This window comes from Periplaneta americana, chromosome 9, assembly GCF_040183065.1.
Source record: "Periplaneta americana isolate PAMFEO1 chromosome 9, P.americana_PAMFEO1_priV1, whole genome shotgun sequence".
Lineage (NCBI taxonomy): Eukaryota > Metazoa > Arthropoda > Insecta > Blattodea > Blattidae > Periplaneta > Periplaneta americana.
The window spans coordinates 104,525,948-104,545,375 of NC_091125.1; the positions used below are offsets into that span (position 1 = coordinate 104,525,948).

At 34.9% G+C, this 19,428-nt stretch overlaps 2 protein-coding genes across 6 annotated transcripts in view; one reads left to right on the forward strand and one right to left on the reverse strand.

Annotated features, from left to right (window-relative positions):
- The window catches only part of Bap111 (Brahma associated protein 111kD), a 643,372-nt gene that overhangs the window by 415,909 nt on the left and 208,035 nt on the right, over positions 1–19,428 (reverse strand). The window lies entirely within an intron of this gene.
- The window catches only part of LOC138706342 (nose resistant to fluoxetine protein 6-like), a 51,355-nt gene that overhangs the window by 7,646 nt on the left and 24,281 nt on the right, over positions 1–19,428 (forward strand). The window contains exons 2-8 of one of the 3 annotated variants that reach the window (XM_069835510.1): positions 288–391; positions 805–983; positions 4,180–4,346; positions 6,678–6,748; positions 11,714–11,919; positions 13,320–13,477; positions 17,100–17,271. In XM_069835510.1, coding sequence (XP_069691611.1) covers positions 288–391; positions 805–983; positions 4,180–4,346; positions 6,678–6,748; positions 11,714–11,919; positions 13,320–13,477; positions 17,100–17,271 — 1,057 coding nt within the window. The remainder of the gene's footprint in view (positions 1–287; positions 392–804; positions 984–4,179; positions 4,347–6,677; positions 6,749–11,713; positions 11,920–13,319; positions 13,478–17,099; positions 17,272–19,428) is intronic. The other 2 variants (XM_069835511.1, XM_069835512.1) reach the window with 2 other exon arrangements.

Genomic DNA, 19,428 nt, shown 5'->3' on the forward strand with positions numbered 1-19,428 from the left:
TACTGGACAATAAAATAGAAACTTAGTCTAATATTTCATAAAATAATATTTATCGACAAAAATATTTTATAATTAGACAATATCCTTGTGAAATAGGCTACTGTCGAATAAATAAAGTTTCCTCAATCTCTCTTTAATTAGACGGAGTTTGAAGTATTCACAGGTCGAACGGTGTAATATTTTATTACTGAGGATGCATATGTTAGTCATTTACTGTCTGAGTAGTTATTTTCATTTCAATGCAGATGCATACTTAATAAGAAATGCCGCGACAATTTTTTTTCCAGAAATTTACAACCTCTTCCAACCGATGGCATCTCACAGGTATGTCAGAATCACAGTTTCATGATGGGAAAGGAAGCCTTGAAAAGATCCAAGTGGGCTCTACAAAGTAAGTATACTTCATGATCTTGAATCCTAAAATTTAGTACGAATATTCTCGCTTAATTGACCCTTTCGGTGACGGGAGTATGTTTGTTCGTTTCTTAAACACTTCACTTGACGATATGTGTCAGCGGAAGAACAATAATTGTATACATCTTATATCTGATTAGTGTAATATGTTACTAGTCAGTGATGAAGGGGGAAAAGAACTGGTCACTCTACCCCATTATTTCCTGGTTTAGTTGCCTCATGAGTGATGCCTTGTTTTTTGGTGTCACTTATGAGATTCCAACCTTTCTTCGGACAGTTGACTAAAATACAAGAACAACAACAACAATACTAATTAGTGATCACCTTGCATCCTGTATACTTAGAAATTAAAACGTATGTAAAAGAAGACGTAAATTATTCTATTTTCAGTGTTGGATTCAACGTCAAAATTGCAATCAGGACTTCTGCAAGGCAGTATAATCGAGCTTGGAAACTTTGACGAATGTTTGGAAGTAGATGTTCACGAGGAATTGGGCTCATTTGTTGGTCAACATTGTTCAACAATTTTCAAATTTAGCAGTCCGGATGTAGATGAAATGGTTGGAAATGTAAGTAATAGACCTATATGTTATATACACTACATTAATTCCTTACAATTCTAGGCAGAGTATCTTATGATCTTCCAGTTCGTTTCGTTCAAGAACGTATTGAATAAAATACGAATAACAAACTTAGAATCTAAAATCATAATGATTGTTTAAGGAAGCAAGAAGCTGAAGTAAAATAATGTGCTATAATCAAGTTATTGAATTTTACAATCACGAACAAAATTCATCCCCTTCAGCTCCCCGCACGGAAGAGTATCGTTTCTCAAAGGGACAATACTGTGTTGACTCAAGACATATTATAGTTTATGCTCGACCATGCCGAAATGTAGTAATTATACACCTGGTAGCAGCCCTTTAATGCATGTCATTAAAGTACACCTACTCATTAAAGTTCAGGTGTTCAACCAATGACAAGTCAGCTTTGTACCGTTATATCGATTATTCTCGGATATGCAATCGAAAGACAATTAGCGAAAAGTCACGGAGGCTGGAAATCTAATACTGTCGCAGAAGGTTATGTTCTGTTACTATAATAATTAGCGTTAATCGTAAATAATATTCAAATAAATTCAATTTGTCATCTCATTTTTCAATTCTAAATCAATTTCCAGGTTATATCAGAGTAATCTTCATCTTATTCTCTGTCAAGGTCAATGACATTCGGCCTCGGAAAAAGTCAATACTTTCGAGTCTGCGCACATCTCACAATTCAGGTCAGTTCGCACATAACCGTAAGAAGACCTAATTTTAAATAATTTCAAGTTAGAAATATGGTCGAGCATAAAAAGCCGTATGAAACTTGCCTATAATAGTAATTAAGACGCTCGTATGAAAATTATGAAACTCGCTTGCGCTCGTTTCATAAACAATCATACTTGCGTCTTAATTACTACCATTATAGGCTCGTTGCATAATGTATTATTATATATTTTCATAGTTTAGGATTAAATATTTATGCAATTTACCTATTTGTAAAGATGATTCCTATTATCATCTCTAATATAAATAAATTTAAATGACAGAAATAAGCTGGAATATAAGAGAAAGTGGTGACATACGTTTATATCAAGCCCCAAGTTGTAGAGTCAAGATTCGTTCCCAACCATAAATTATTAAAAAAGCAAGCAAAAAGGAAACTGGATGAAGTACTACTTTTCACAACCAGTTTAATCCGATTTTCATTCAAAAGAGACTTCCTATTTCACTCGAATGCTTTGTTGGAAAGAAAGTAATATGCGAAGAAAAATATAGGCCTAATATAAAAAGAATTTACCATAGAGATTTCTGAAAAATGTATTACGTAGGCTAAATGTGCTTGAATTATAAATTAATATAGTAAAGCAAGCATGTTAATTCTTCAAACTATGAATTTATTTTTTTTAATTTAGTTGGTTATATAACGACGCTGTATCAACTACTAGGTTATTTAGTGTCGATGAGATTGGTGATAGAGAGATGGTATTTGGCGAGATGAGGCTGAGGATTCGCCATAGATTACCTTGCATTCACATTACGGCTGGGGAAAACCTCGGAAAAAGCCCAATAAGGTAATCAGCCCAAGCGGGGGTCGAACCCGCGCCCGAACGCAACTTCAGACCGGCATGCAAGCGCCTTACCGACTGAGCCACGCCGGTGGCTCAGACTATGAAGAATAGTATTTTGTGTAAAGCAATAAAACGGAGGTGTATGTTCCTATTTCAGAGGATAATAGCTTATTTAATTATTTTTTTATCTTACATTTATTTTATTTTTTATTATTTTTGTCCTCAGTTTAACCACTTTTCATAAGACCAACTAAGAGTGCTATTCATAGACATTTCGCTAGCCCATACTACGAGAGTGCTAAACTAGCCCCGGCTAACGACTGGTTACTTGTACAGGATTCATATCATATCATATCATATCATATCATATCATATCATATCATATCATATCATATCATATCATATCATATCATATCATATCATCATATCATGTCATATCATATCGCTAACACTGGTTTATGAATACGAAAAACGTTAGTTCATTGATCATCCACCAGAAGCCCGCGCTAAGAATGTCTATGAATACGGCCCTTAGTGTTTAACTACACGATGTTCAACAAATTACTTTCCATTTTCTTTCACAGCTTTCACTTCGATAATTTTTACCGATATATTTACAGACTATATCTACACTATATTGGTTTAAATTGAGATTTTTTCCCTACCCGCTGTGATTCCCGCGACATGTAAGCAGTAACAAGCGAGCAGGTAGGCGTGAGGACGGGGAAAGTGCACATGTTAATTCATAGACTAATTCTCAGTAGCCTACATGGAAGCAATATGAGACAGTCGGGGAGGAAAACATCTGTTTTACGAGTGTTATTCGTATTGATAAGAACACTTTGTAATACCTATTTACAAGCATTCACTCTGCTGTCCGGATTGACCGGTTGCAATTCATCCACTTCCGTTGTCTATTTAAATGGTTTCAATTTAAGAAACTCTGCTGAGACTCTTGCTAATGTTTTGGATACACCGATATCCTGCGGTAAACGTCTGAAAGATTTTCGCTTCAAATTTTCGAGCCTAGCACCAATGTTACCTATACTTTCTACAGTGAGAACTATGCGGCGCGACTGAGATTTCTTATTAATTAAGAAGTTGGTAAGTCTTAATTTCTGGATTATATTCCGCTAATTGACAAATTTGGAACCACAGAATCTGGGAATTCTTTCAGTTGCTACAGACTCCGTTGTCACATAATTATCTAATTAAAAAAAAAAACTCGCTGTTCTAATGTTCTGTTATGATCCATTTGAACTCAACTGACTGTAATGTACCTACGCCTAGCCAAGCTATAGAGTGAAGAACGTTAATTCTTCGATACGCTCGAGAAGGCGGTGGTTCGAGCTTGTACAGGAAAAAACTTTAAAGAATGAATTTGTACTTAGAGTATAATACTCGCAGAAGAACAAGCATGCAATTGAAAATATTCACTCTAAATAAATTTTACAATAATTTTAAATCATCTGAAATTATATTTTGATATATTTTGATGAAAAGTATTTTGTTACTAATATTATATGTAAAGAACTTCACCTGACTTAAAAATTGGTTAACACTCATATCTTTCATCACTTGTAAACACAGAAAATACTGCATTGTCAATGCATTACGCATACATATTTCATTTAGTTATTGTATTTGTCTAGCTTGGAGTAGTACCACTATTTTGGTCCGTCTGCATTCCATCGACCTGTACTCCTCAAGATTTGCAATACATACTGTCAAAAGCAAGCAAGAATTTTGTTGTGGATCCTTTACTCTGCCACACCAAAAACGGTGCAAGACCACTTGAAGCCATCGATTGGATTGCCATGTAGGGTAACTTTACATTTTATGTTTCCTAATAAAAATAATTTATTTGCATTTATAAATGTACAGCTGTAATTATTGTTATTGGTACCATGTATCTTTATCTTATATAACTCCGAAATTTAAAAGTTAATTTATATTAATACCGGTACTTAATATGGAATGGTCCGGTCGTATATTAAAAATGTTAAAGTGAAATCTTAATTCTGTGTGAAACCATAGTCATGGATTAAAATCCGATATATGGAAGGATGTGTGTCCACTGTTAATGTGATATCCTGTGTCAGGTGAAGCCGTAATTAAGTTTAACCCGTATCATTATAGTAGTATCCTATTTACGTCAAAGAAGCCCAATATTACTGGTAAATGTGTGACTACTCCGAGACAGATTGATTATGATTCCTGAAAACTGTGAGAGGTATGACTCTTCAGAAAACCTCGGTTTATCGCCTCAAAGTTTTTATGTATATTGAATCCCGTCACCGGACATTCGCGTTTAAACTCGTACAAATAATTAAACAAATTTTTAAAATTTACCTAGTGATTCATGGCTAATGCGCATAAATTGAGATGATCCCTCAGGTTACTTTAGGTTTAAAAATGCCTACAGACATGGGTCTTGTCATCCAGTCAGCTTTCAAAAAAACTAAAAATTAGAATTTATAAAACAGTTACATTACCGACCGTTCTGTATGGTTATGAAACTTGGATCTCAATTTAAGAGCGAAACAGAGGTTAAGGGTGTTCGAGAATAAGGTGCGTAGGAAAATGTTTGGGACTAAGAGAGATGGAGTTTCAGGAGAATGGAGAAAGTTACACAACGCAGAACTGCATGCATTGTATTCTTCACCTGACATAATTAGGAACATTAAATCCATACGTTTGAGATGGGCAGGGCATGTAGCACGTGTGGGCGAATCCAGAAATGTATGTTAGTTGAAAGACCAGAGGGGGAAAAAGACCCTTGGGGAGATGTACGTGGGAGGGTAATATTAAAATTGATTTGAGAGAGGTGGGATATGATGCTAGGGACTGGATTTATCTTGCTCAGGATAGGGACCGATAGCGAGCTTATGTGAAGATGACAATGAACCTCCGGATTCTCTAAAAGCCATTTGTAAGTAAGTATGTAAGTAAGTAAGTAAGTAATAAACATGGCAGATGAAGCTTTAAGGTACGTTTTCCTCGGTGCGACTATTGCGATGATCGTGCAACGATAATCGTTGAGCACTATTTCTTTGTATTTTCTATGAAGCTGTTTTCCTCCGAGCGACTGCCGCGACTCTAGAAAATACAAAGAAATAGTGCTCAACGATTATCGTTGCACGATCATCGCAATAGTCGTACCTTAAAACAGGGAAAGGAGCATTTTCTGCGGACCTCTGGAAAAATGACTAAAAAAGAGAATAGCGTAGCGTTTTGTGTGGAGTGTGTCATTGTATGGGACAGAAACATGGACATTACGACGAAATAGTTAGAAACGACTGTGAACATTTGAAAAGTGGATATGGAAAAGAACGGAGAATGCGAAATAGAAAGACAAAATAAGAAATGAAGCTGTGCTATAAATAGTGGTTGAAGAAAGAATAGTCCACACCTGTGGAGTAACGGTCAGCGCGTCTGGCTGTGAAACCAGGTGGCCCGGGTTCGATTCCCGGTCGGGGCAAGTTACCTGGTTGAGGTTTTTGAGGCGTCTCATTCAGACGCTAAATAACCTGAGATGTTGATAAAGCGTCGTAAAATAACCTACTTAAAAAGAAAAAAGAATAATGTTGAAACTGAGCAGGAAGAGAAAAATAAATTGGCTAGTTCACTGGCAAAGAAGAAACTGCGTACTAAATAATGCATTGGAAGGAATGATGAACTGGGAGAAAGATCGGGACCAAAGAAAATATCAGATGATAGACAACATTAAAATCATATTCGGAGACGAAGAGGAAACAGGAAAAGATGAAAGATTGGAGAATTGGTGGGTGCAGTGAAGGATCTGCTCTCGGGCAGGAAACTATGACTGAATAAAGAAGTGATACAGTGTTAAAAGTTGTGTAATCAAGATGTATGGATAAATTAAGTGTTCGGTAGTATTTGAACATAGCAGTAGTTAATTACGGTGCTATATTTATAGAGTAACGATAATTGAGACTTTTATGGCGTTTATCTAGGCTTCAAACTGTCGATAATTCGAAGCATTATTAATTTCTGGAAGGATTTCGAGATATTGTAATTTGACTGTGTTCAGGAAACAAACAAAAAAATAGATTTTGAGTAGTCTGTTAGATAATGTGTATAGGTATCAATAAAATTGGTATTTATTATGAAATATTTCTTTTTTCAGCATGTTGTTCACCTTCATAGGGATACTCTGTACTCTCAGTACTCTTTACGACATTTTGGTAAAAGACACAGGTAATTATTTTAGAATAATTCACATTTTAGTGAATATGAAGAAGGCGAGTGGATGAACACTAAAAATAAATGCATACGTAGTAGAGATAAACAAAACTAACTGCCGCTCTGTGTTCGCTGCATTTGTCTTTCGAGTCTCGTCTCGTCATTCTCGTGCGCTTCGAGTCTCGCTCATCATTCCCGAAATAGCATTTGGTCTGCGTGGAAAGATTTCGTAACTTTGAATAACATACATCATTGAAATAAATAACATTATAAATGTTTAAATGGGACAAAAAGACAAAACAGAACAGTATCTTAGTTATCAAAATGTTCTGGTTCTATTATATGATATTACCTATGGTTATATAAGTAGAAAAAAATTAGTAATTAAATAAAGACTGGGGAACGGACTATTATATACTGAAAAGTAAAGATGATGTTTCAAATAGGCTACTTGATTGTTTATATTTATATATATATATATATATATATATATATATATAAAACAGTTCCCAAATTAGATAAAATTCAGTCAGGTATAAACATCTGTGGCGATTCAAGGCTGGTTGACGTTCGGGACATCGGGAGTGATCAATCTCGGCGTCTCGAAACACTCACAAGCAGTTTTTAGTCAACGACACGACATAGAACATTCTCGTGCGGGTTTTCAGCTTTGCGGGAGCTGTTAGTCTTGTTTTCTCGATCGTTGTTCATCTCTAATACATAGTGTATTCGAAGGGATAATTAAAATGACTTCTATTCCCTGCATAAAACCACAAGACCAGCTCTCGCGTCAGAAGGAAGAAAAAAGAAGTAAGCTTATTTTTAGGTTACAGTTGATTCATATGTAGGATTTTGTACTTGTTTTGATGTTAGTACTCCCGGATTGTAAGGATAAAGAGTTTAATTCAGTTTCGATATGCGAAAGAATAAACGACAAAGTTGTGTGAAAATTTGTCTGTTGATTGCTGGTAAAAGAAAGCAAGGCACATGTATTTAAACTCAATTGCTATCATTTCAATAGAATAATTAATATCACGTATCACGTCACTTTGTTAAGAGAGGGGAATATTTATGGAACATTCATCTAACCATATCTCAAAATCAAGAATTTGGACTTATTTTCTTCTGGTTTCTGAGGTAAGAGCTGCATCCTAACATTTAATGATAGAACCATAACTTGAAGCTTCAAAAGTTTTGTAGCAGTACTCATAAAATGATTAATGTTTTAATGAAAAAGATAACTATGAAAATGCGAAGATTAACAAATGAAAAACCTCATTGTTGCCCAATACAGTGATATTTTTACCTCACATATAATACAGTGCGATGGAAAAGTCCCTCCGCAGCTCTACTAGTTCTAGTACAGCTCGCGCGGAAGATCTGAAAGCCTGGTCTGCGTCACTTGGGAGGGGAGAGAAAATAGTGAAAAAGGCAAGCGCGCGCTAAACATCGAATTGAAAACATTGACCTGTTAACTTGAGCTGTTAGTCCAAGTCTTCAAGTTCTGCTATCCCGTCCATTTTACCGTCACAGTTGGAGCCATACTTATCGTCATCACTGATACCATCGAGACTTATTATACAGCAGTCTGTGATGTCATCGAACAATAACTTGTATTTCGTGTATGTATATATTTTTTTCTTTCAAATGTAAAATTTTCACAAAGAGGACGGCACTTTCAAGATTGGCGTTTACGGAATATTTGACAGATGAAGGTTTGTGCATTTGTATGAGTTGGTATAATATTGCTTTCAACAAATCATCACCTCTTTTTCAAGCCATTCCTTCATTACAGTTGTTGAATTTTATGTGGAGGCTCTATTTAAAGCAACATTACTATAAGGAGTATTATTAAATACAACAGAATTTGCGGGGTCAAATTTGGAATCAAGTTCTCTCGAATCCATTTCTCATAATTAACTTGTATTATTTTAGAGTGGTAATCCCCAGATCTCTTCTGAGATTTCTAAATTAGTATGCCATTAGAAACGAACCTCAGCTCACCTCCGACGTGTATTATTACTCGTAGCAGGCGCTGTGAGGTACAAAATATTTAAGGAGTGGACTTTCGAAACTCGGATTTGTACATTAATTATTTTCAAAGAAAACTGAGAAAAAAACGATGTACAAAAAACGAAAAATGAAAAATCTCGACACGAACTTCATACCTACGTAACTGCAGAAATTACTGTATTTTGGTTCAAAAATCGTATGTATAATATGGAAGCTTCATATCAAGAATCGTAGGCATATTAAAGCAATTTTTGTGATTTTGGACAAATTGATTTGTTTAAACCTACTCATATTTTCTTTTCTCAGCTCGATAATTAGAAATAATCTCAGGTGGTGTATTCTCCTTTGTCTATGGCCATGCAAAATTCGGTTCCTACTTCGAAAGATTTAGGATCAAAAGTGCAGAAGAATCTCTGTGCACATGCAAAGACAGTCAGATTGTTGAAAATTTAATTTTTCACTGCCCAGTTTTCGAAAGGAAAAGACATTTTTTAAGATATCATATCTCGGACTGCAATTTAAATTACTGCACAACCTCTTTACCATTTACTTAGGAAAAATTGTTGTTATAAACAATTCAAAGAGTTTATACACCACATCTACGCAAGACTGTATCTATTAAATGTATGTAAATGATTGATAATATAAAATCCTGCTACACTATCTAAAACGAGTTGTCTCTCTTTGGAACATAATAATAGTAATAACAATAATAACTACGTTTGTATTATGGATTTTACTATCGTTCAGTGTTTTATGACAGGTATACAGTTTGTAACCATAGGTAATTTTGTTTTTTTATCTCTTTACTATCGCAAGCCACGCATCGAAAATTGTAACTAAGTTATTTCTTCTGTTATCTTTTTTTTTTTTTGCTGCTGCTGTTTATTGCCTCAATGTCTGTAATTAAGATATTTATATATAACCAAAAGCAACTGAATATCGTTTCCGTATTTTTTTATTGTTTATTGTTACTACCTATATATTAGGTGTTTAATTTGTAACCAAGTCAATTTTGTGCATTATCTCCTTATTATTGTTTAAAATTATGTATAAATTCGCAAATTTATGTCATATTCTTGCAATCTCTCTACACCCTCGATTATAATATCCAATTTACGTATTTAATTTTGTTTTAACTGAATGTAATTATTGTATAATGTATTTAGTATTTTTACTGTCTATTAATTACTGAATTTATATTGTAACTATGATTCATGCCTACTACTACTTCTTTAAAAGTGTGTATTATCTCTATATAATTTATTTCACATGTAACAAACTACAACCCTAATATATCAAAGGGTAAAATAGGGTTTCAATATTTGGATAATAATAATAATAATAATAATAATAATAATAATAATAATAATAATAATAATATCGTGATTTGTAACTAATAGCGACGTAGGCCTACTTGTTTTTCGTTTCTCCCAACAATATTCTTGTTTTTAGCAGAGTTCTAACACTAACATTGCCCTATTAAAGCCAATAATTGTGTCTTTGAGTTTCATTCCAAATGCAGTGATTGTTGCAACACGTTTCTCGGTTATGTAAAGTCACACACTGTCCTTCGCACTACACTTTCCTCTTATGCGTCTAGTCTGAAGATATTAGTTTTAAATTATTATACTCTTCTTATACGGCGTTTCGAAAAACGTACCGTTGCCACTCTCAATTTTCCTCGTTTTCATACTGCTACAGGACACGCCTGTAGCTATTACTACTCGCTTTTGAACTATGTGCAGAGGAATTTCATTTCCTTGAGAAGCTTCTTTGGTTGTAAATACCAATACATCTTTATAACTTCTTTGGTTTCACTATGAAGCTTCTTCCTGTTTAATTTTTAAATAACTGCTGGAGCCATTTCCTTAACTACAATTGCAAATTACAAACATTTAAACTCTATATACACAATTTAAATATATAACACACTTATAAATGTATCCACTAAATATTTATAAAACTCCCGTAAAGTAACACAAAGAGATTCACTACAAGCACCTATCAGCGAGCAAATGATTGGCAAATGGACTTTGCGCCTGAGCAGGAACCGGTATTTATCCTTTAAATCTCAACGGTCTCGAAGCTTTCAGATCTTTCGCGCGAGCTGTAATCTAGAATACAAAGCTGTAGAAAGTTAGCATTCCACCATTCATTCCTGTTTGACCCTCAGTCCATCATATGCTTAACGGCCAGTTCTGCCGCTTGAATTCTGTACCAAATACACCTGAATTATCTGCCTAGTAGATTCTCGGCTACACAAGCACTGCGGAGAGACTTCTCTATCACACTGTATATGTAACGCATTGAAGTTTCGAGAGACTTTTGAATCGCCTCACATTTCACAAGAAAATAATTTTTCTCGTTTTCGATAATAGAAATGCCAATAAATTATGGTAGTATGTTGAATTAAATATCATAATTTACTTGTACCCACAATAGACTAAATAACTTCACTCTCGTTCCATAATAACTCAAAGTTGAAATTAGAATTCCTCGAAAAAAAATATATTTGCTATAGACCCTACTTAATAACGCAGGCAATTTTTTTGGTGAGAAGACGTAATTTTCTGGAATTCTGAATTCTGAAATGAATTTTATTGTAAAATGTGTTGAGGGAAACAAGAGTAAATGAAGAAAATCATATGTAATTCTATAATCTTTTCAACACAAACTCCGTTTTTTGATGTCGGAACTGGTTTTTTGCTAACAGCGTAGGCCTACTGTAGTAGTGTCTGTCCATTCCAATAATTTATTCCAAATAGATAGTTGATAGCCGTCCCAACCAGAGTTTAATAATCGGCCTCCTAATCAATTCTAAATTAATATTTATATTTAATTCAATTTTTTCTTTAATAGAAACCCTAGTTAGGTAGGCTATCATCATTTACTGAACCGCCGGCAACTTCGTTTATTGTTGCCTTTGTACAAGTGTCTAAAAATGACATCTGATTTTATTCTCAGTTGGTACAGATCGACGAAACAAGATTCTGCTCCTGTTCTCATGGAAAACTAATGGGAAGGCTTTGTTTAACACAGGAGACGTTAATTTCTCTCTGGATGCAGTGCATGGTATGCGCTTTCTGTCCATGTGTGCAGTAGTTCTTGGCCATACATTTACCATAACTATAGGAACACCTTCTGTTAATCTTCTACCATTTATGGAAAGAGTAAGTATTAATTCTATTCCAATTACTTATGGTTTAAATTGCATTGTACCATTTTTTTCTTTATGCTTCCCATTCCCCTTCAGGATCAACTTCCACTGCTCTTCTCCCTTCTCCGATTCATCTTTACGCGTTTAATATTCCTTTCATCCCTTTATTCTTATAGTCATAGGCTCATAGTTATCTATCTTTTCGTCCTATTTCTACATTTCTTCTTATTTTTCTCCGCATTTTCCTTATACATAATCTTCATATATTTTCAGCTCTTTCTTTTGATGTCATTTCGTAATAATAATAATAATAATAATAATAATAATAATAATAATAATAATAATAATAATAATAATAATAATAATAATAATAATAATAACAACAATAATAACTTGTTTACAAATGGCTTTTAGAGAATCCGGAGGTTCATTGCCGCCCTCACACAAGCCTGTCATCGGTCCCTATCCTGAGCAAGATTAATCCAGTCCCTACCATCACATCCCACCTCTCTCAAATCCATTTTTCACATTATCTTCCCACCTACGACTCGGCCTCCCCAAAGGTCTTTTTCCCGCCGGCCACCCAACTAACACTCTACATGCATAATAATAATTAAATAATAATAATAAAATAATAATAATAATAATAAAGTAGTAATAACAATTAAATATTAATAAAATAATAATGATTAAATAATAATAATAATAAAATAATAATAATAATAAACTAATAATAATAATAATGATAATAATAATAATAATAATAATAATTATTATTATTATTATTATTATTATATTTGGACTATGTAAACAAACATGTACAAAATAAACCTTAGGAGATACAGTATAATAAACTACAATGTATGAAGTAAAAAGTATTTGTAATTAAAAAAGAAAACGAAATTGACTAGCCTATATATTTACACGAACTTTTTGCTTGTTTATAGGTCCTATTCCATTCCCAGAGGTTTCTCACATATTAATTGAGCCGTTCAGAGCAAAAGTGGTGTAAGTCAGAATTGGATAATGAGGTTTAAAGTAAAAATTCTATAAAATACAGCGCAAAGTAGCAATTAATATATCCTTCTTGCTATCCACTGACTACTAATATTTTAAATAGATTGAATATTAATTGCTATTTTGTATAGAATGTTTACTTTAACCCTCATTACCCATTTTTGACTTACACCACTTCTGCTCTGAACGGCTCAATTAACACCCGTATATTACAACAAACAATCCTACTGCGATTTAGATTATATTTTACGGGAAATATATCAAAGTTAATATCAGTCAGAAACAATATAATGATCTTAAGGTGAGAGAAGAAAAGGGTTAAAGTTTGGTTCATTCCGATAAACAAAAATGTTTACGTATACTTACTTCACAGTGTAATTAATTGGTTGTTTGCAGGCAAGAGATTGGAACCATCTTTATTTCAATAATTTAACATTTGCTGTTGATACATTCTTCGTGATGAGTGGGATGCTGTTATGCTACATCACTATGCAAGTTTTGGATGCAGGAAAAAAATTCAATGTTCCTGTGTTTTATATACATCGGTTCCTGAGGTAATAATTATCAATATTACTTATTATAAATGTAAAACATGAAGTGGCTGAAGTGAAAATAATATATTAAGTGCTTAAATGGACACTTAACTTAATATCTTAATTAAACAAAAGTTTCTCTAATTACATGTTCTCTATAACTTTTATAAGTTCTTCCCATCATGTACATTATCTAGGATATTTTATAAAAGAAGTGTTAGAATACACCCTAAGTTACCATATTGGTTCGGGCTTAATGAACAAGTGCCTAACAGTCAAAATCAAAGAGCGAAACGTTCATATTTGTACCTCTTTAAGAGCTTTTGTTGGGGAAGCTGTGTGCTCCATCAGTACATTTCGGAATTGGCGTGATTTGCTCATCTTGCTCTGATGCTTGTCTACGCTGGGATATTATGTTAAGCCCGAACATAGGCTTGCTCTTACTCACACCGCCCAACCGTGCCAATGTATGCTGAGTATTCAGGATGTATTGAGACAATCCCTTATGTCCACCGTAACAATTCTCCGCACATCGCCGGTGGTGGTCGCAGAAATTATAATGAAATGGAGAAATGCAGACGGAATTATGTCAATGCGTATATTGAGGAAACGGGAGGATCTCGAGAAGACAAACTTCGAAATTCTTTGTCTCAAGTATCACCACAGTCTAGTATATACAGTCACGAAGCTTGAGTTGTAAGGGTGCTAAAAATAATAGACTGTGCCGGTACTATTTTGCATTGTCTGTAATGAGGCGATATTAGCGATCCTAGTGGTTAGCAACTATCTATGGATGCATATTTACTACGTATTGAGCTTCGTGACTGTATATACTAGACTGTGTTATCACTATGAACTTTTCAATGGAAAATTACAAGCGTTCTCTAGATTTGAACCCGCATCACAGGCTCATGGCCTAAACCACGAAGTCACCACGGTTTTCAGTCAGATTTGATTGAAACTTATGAATCTGTCTGAAACACGTAGGTACAGTGGAGTCTCTTCGTTGTTCATAAATGAGGGTAAAAACTATTAGCCAATCAAAGGTCATTTTATACGCCTGTACGTACTGTGTACTACGATAATGGTCTTCTTTGTCCGCCCTTATCTCGGTGATCCAACCACTGCCAAGCAATGAATTCATGGACTCGTAGAAGCAACAGGGTGAGTACAAACACTTATTTAATGTTTTAATACTGTACTACTGAGGATGATGTATTGAGTTATTACTGAGGATGATGTACTTGTCTGTAAGCGTTGGAGGAACCACGCAGCAGAATTCCTGCAAGTTTCAACTTAATTTTTTGTCTGAGTAAATGTATTATGAAAGGGTATCAGTGTAAATGACTTAAAAATATTTTTTTCGTTAAAGTTAAAACAATTTCTACAATTTATACCTACTTTAATGCAAACAATGACATCACATTGATTAAAAACTTATCTTAAATCATTCTAAAACTACGGTTGTACCATTTTCGTTGACATCTGTTGCTATGAAATCTCCTGATTCGTTCTTGTGTTAAAAAATTCATACATCCAATTGTTCTTCTAATAGTTGTAACTGTCCTTTTCTAAATGAATCTCCTCAAGTTAAATATTCCGGAATAATAATCGACTAACATTTACGTTGGGATAAACATATTCTTTTTCTGTGCAATAGATTAAGAAAAATTATTCACTATTTTGTCGTCTTACGAAATTACTTGACTGCCCATACTTTACGACTGATTTACTTCGCATTACTATAAGCTATATTACAATACGGCATTATATGATCGGGTAGTGCTTATAGTACCTCCCTCATGCCAATAACTCTGCTACAGAAAAGAATAATAAAAATATGCCTTAATAAACCTCTTGATTATCCTTCAGTGCTGCTGTATTTAGAATTCAAAGTATTTGACTACCATCATATTTATAACAATGTATTACTGAATTTCGTACATAAAAACCGAAGCATATTTAATTTATATTCACATAAATATAAAACCAAAAGATCAGACAACATATGCTTGACAGCACCTAAATGTACTATAACTGTAGCATATCGCAGTAGCAACATAAATTCCCAAACATACAATTTGCTAATGCTCCATATTTAAAAAAAAAATCTATTAAAAATTGCTGTTAACGGAGAAAATTTAAAATTCAATTATTGTAATATCTGTGTTTTTTTCTTCTTATTCTTTTGTTCTATTACTTTTTACTCTGTTATTCAATAGAATGTCTTAACATTAACTTATGTGGAATGCCCCCTGAGCACGAGTATGTAACTTCTCTTTCTGGGGGTGCTAGAGAGTTCTTATATTAAAAAAATCAATATATATCTTTGTTCTGGCAATAAAGTATTATTATTATTATTATTATTATTATTATTATTATTATTATTATTATTATTATTGAACATTCGGGTTCCTTAAAAGCCAGTAAGTAAGTATTATTATTATTATTATTATTATTATTATTATTATTATTATTATTGAACATCCGGGTTCCTTAAAAGCCAGTAAGTATTATTATTATTATTATTATTATTATTATTATTATTATTATTGAACATCCGGGTTCCTTAAAAGCCAGTAAGTAAATAAGTATTATTATTATTATTATTATTATTATTATTATTATTATTATTATTATATGTATTGTGGGTCCCTATCACCACGGCATGGCGCGTCCTCAGGTTGCGGATAGAGGAGACGGCCTCCAGATATGGAGGGTAGCTGCGAATATATTGAATAAGCAGTCGTGGACAGCCGATAAGGGGTGGTCCTCTAGCTTGGGGGTTGGGCGAAGGGCTAACAACCCATCACCGTAAAAAACAGCTTGTTACGAATCCTTCAAATAATATTAAAATGGATTTGAGGGATATGGGATATGATGGTAGAGACTGGATTAATCTTGCTCAGGATAGGGATCAATGGCGGGCTTATGTGAGGGCGGCAATGAACCTCCGGGTTCCTTAAAAGCCAATAAGTAAGTAAGTATTATTATTATTATTATTATTATTATTATTATTATTATTATTATTATTATTATTATTATTATTATTATTATTATTATTATTATTATTATTTAGAGGAGTTACCAGTGTAATTATTTACTCTTATATTTGTATGTGTTATTAAAAAACTTATCCTTATATTTGTATGTGAATATATTTAGATGCTAAAATATTCTTATTTAAGTTTATACTTTCATGTACCTATAAGTTTAAATACATTTCTTTCTTCTTCTTTACTGTATCTTTTGATGTCGACGTCGAGCATGAGCAAAGCGATCGCCTTATCAGTAACGTATTGAGTGGTGTTCCTATAGTGGGAGGAGTCACCTAGCTTTCCAAATTAGAAGTTTCCATAACAGAAGATTCCATCAGAGGGACTCCATTGTATTTATAAAACATTGGAAGAAGGTAGATTGGTGAACGGTCATAACAGGAGGGGAAAATATGTCAGGAAAATAAATGAAATTATTGAAACAAGTCTCAGTGATAAAATTATGAAGAATTTTTCTAAAAGCTCGCTTGCAATTTCTGCATATTCATTTCTCAAGCAAAATTAGGTGGTATTCATGCTACACACTACAAACAATACGTTTGGTTCTATTTAGCCTACTTCTTAAAATTTGCGTTTAATTTTTTCAGAATCACTCCATTATTAGGATCGGCGATCCTTCTGCACGTGTCGTTTCTTGATAAACTGGGAAGTGGACCCTTATGGGACTTCCTGTATGGGAAAATGGAAAAGAAATATTGTGAGAAAAACTGGTGGGCTACCATACTCAATATTCAGAACTACGTGAACAGTGATGAAGTAGTAAGTAGAAAAAGTATCACTTTTATAAATTTTAATATACTCGTATTTTTTACAAACAATAAAAGATTACAGGAATATGAAATGCTGTAACTTTGCTACAAAAAATCAATTTGGACATTTTAAGGAAATGCGTTTTCAGCATTCCTCAAACCGAAAAAACGATCTTCGACATTTCGTCCCTTCGTCTGTCAGTCTGTCTATAGATCTTTTGGCACTTGTGAGGAAAGAGTTACCAAGCAAATTTTTATTATGGTGGTCCTATGCAGGGGCGGTTCAAACAAAGGAACTGGGATAGAAAAGGAAGGAGCAATGACACTAAGGAAAGTATGCTCAGTTGCTTAGAAGAAGTCGACCTGTAGGCGAGATGCCGCCGAAACTTATTAAATTAAAATATAGCCGAGCAGGTCTACTAAAAGAAGATAAACCAAATATATCGTTCTCAATGTATACTTTCAAGACGAAATAAGCAAAGATTATCATATCTATCAGTCATGAAGTTCAGAGAGGAAGGCCGACCCATCATCTTCTAGTGAAAAGATAACTATATACATAGAAGCCACAATAATAATAATAATAATAATAATAATAATAATAATAATAATAATAATAATAATAATAATAATAATAATAATAATCCGTGGCGCTACAGCCCGTGAAGGGCCTAGACCGACCAGCCGGCTGCTGGCCTCACGCCCACATGCCGAAGCAGAGATGGACGATCATCCAACCAGAATGGAGGTATCGTGTGGTTAGCACGATGATCCCCCCGGCCGTTATAGCTGGCATTCGCAACCGGATTTCGCTATCTATCGTAGCTCCCCAAGTGCATCACGATGCTGGGTGGGCACAGGTCCCATACACTGGCCGAAATTTCACGAGAAAATTTCTACCCCATGAGGATTCGAACCAGCGCGCATTCCGTAACGCGAGTCCTCGGCAGATGCCTTAGACTACGACGCCACGGCGCGGGACATAGAAGCCACAATGAGATAGATATTAGGAACAAATTACAATGAAAACAATAGTGACAGTGTAGTCGCAACAATTTGTAACAATAAACGAACAGACAAACGTTTTATTAGCTTTGGTGTTCATGACTTATTGGCATTATAGGTCTATTTACACAAGTTCTGAGTGTACTTCTACTATCACGGCGATTGGCAGACGGGTATCGGTTGCAGGCTGCAGCTGGTTGGGAGACAACATACAAGTTGGTCAGTGACTTGCTTCTTATTTAACATTTAAAATTTCAGGGACCAAAAGATCAGCGATAGACAGGGACGAGAGAGAAAAGAACAGAGGAAGAGAAAGTGAGAAAGGAACGGAGGTAAAGAGGGAAAAGAATACAAGAAGGAAGGGGAAAAACAGAGGAAGAGAGGGAAAGAAAGGAGAGAAAAAGGAAAGACGCGTGAGAGGGGAAGAAAAGACGCAGGGAGAGAAAGAGACGCATTGGGAGGAAGAAAATGAGCAGCGGGAGGAAGAAGAGACGCAGACAGAAGAAGAAGGAACGCAGAGGAAGAAGAGACGCAGACAGAGGAAGAAGAGACTCAGAGGGAGAAGGGACGTAGACAGAGGAAGAAGAGACGCAGACAGAGGAAGAAGGGACGCAGACAGAGGAAGAAGAGACGCAGACAGAGGAAGAAGAGACTCAGACAGAGGAAGAAGGGACGCAGACAGAGGAAGAAGAAACGCAGACAGAGGAAGAAGAGACTCAGACAGGGGAAGAAGAGACTCAGACAGGGGAAGAAGAGACTCAGACAGGGGAAGAAGAGACGCAGACAAAGGAAGAAGAGATGCAGACGCAGGGAGAGGAAGAGACTCATTGGGAGGAAGAAAATGAGCAGCGGGAGGAAGAAGAGACGCAGACAGAAGAAGAAGGAACGCAGAGGAAGAAGAGACGCAGACAGAAGAAGAAGGAACGCAGAGGAAGAAGAGACGCAGACAGAGGAAGAAGAGACTCAGAGGAAGAAGGGACGCAGACAGAGGAAGAAGAGACTCAGACAGGGGAAGAAAGGACGCAGACAGAGGAAGAAGAGACGCAGACAGAGGAAGAAGAGACTCAGACAGGGGAAGAAGAGACTCAGACAGGGGAAGAAGAGACTCAGACAGGGGAAGAAGAGACTCAGACAGGGGAAGAAGAGACTCAGACAGGGGAAG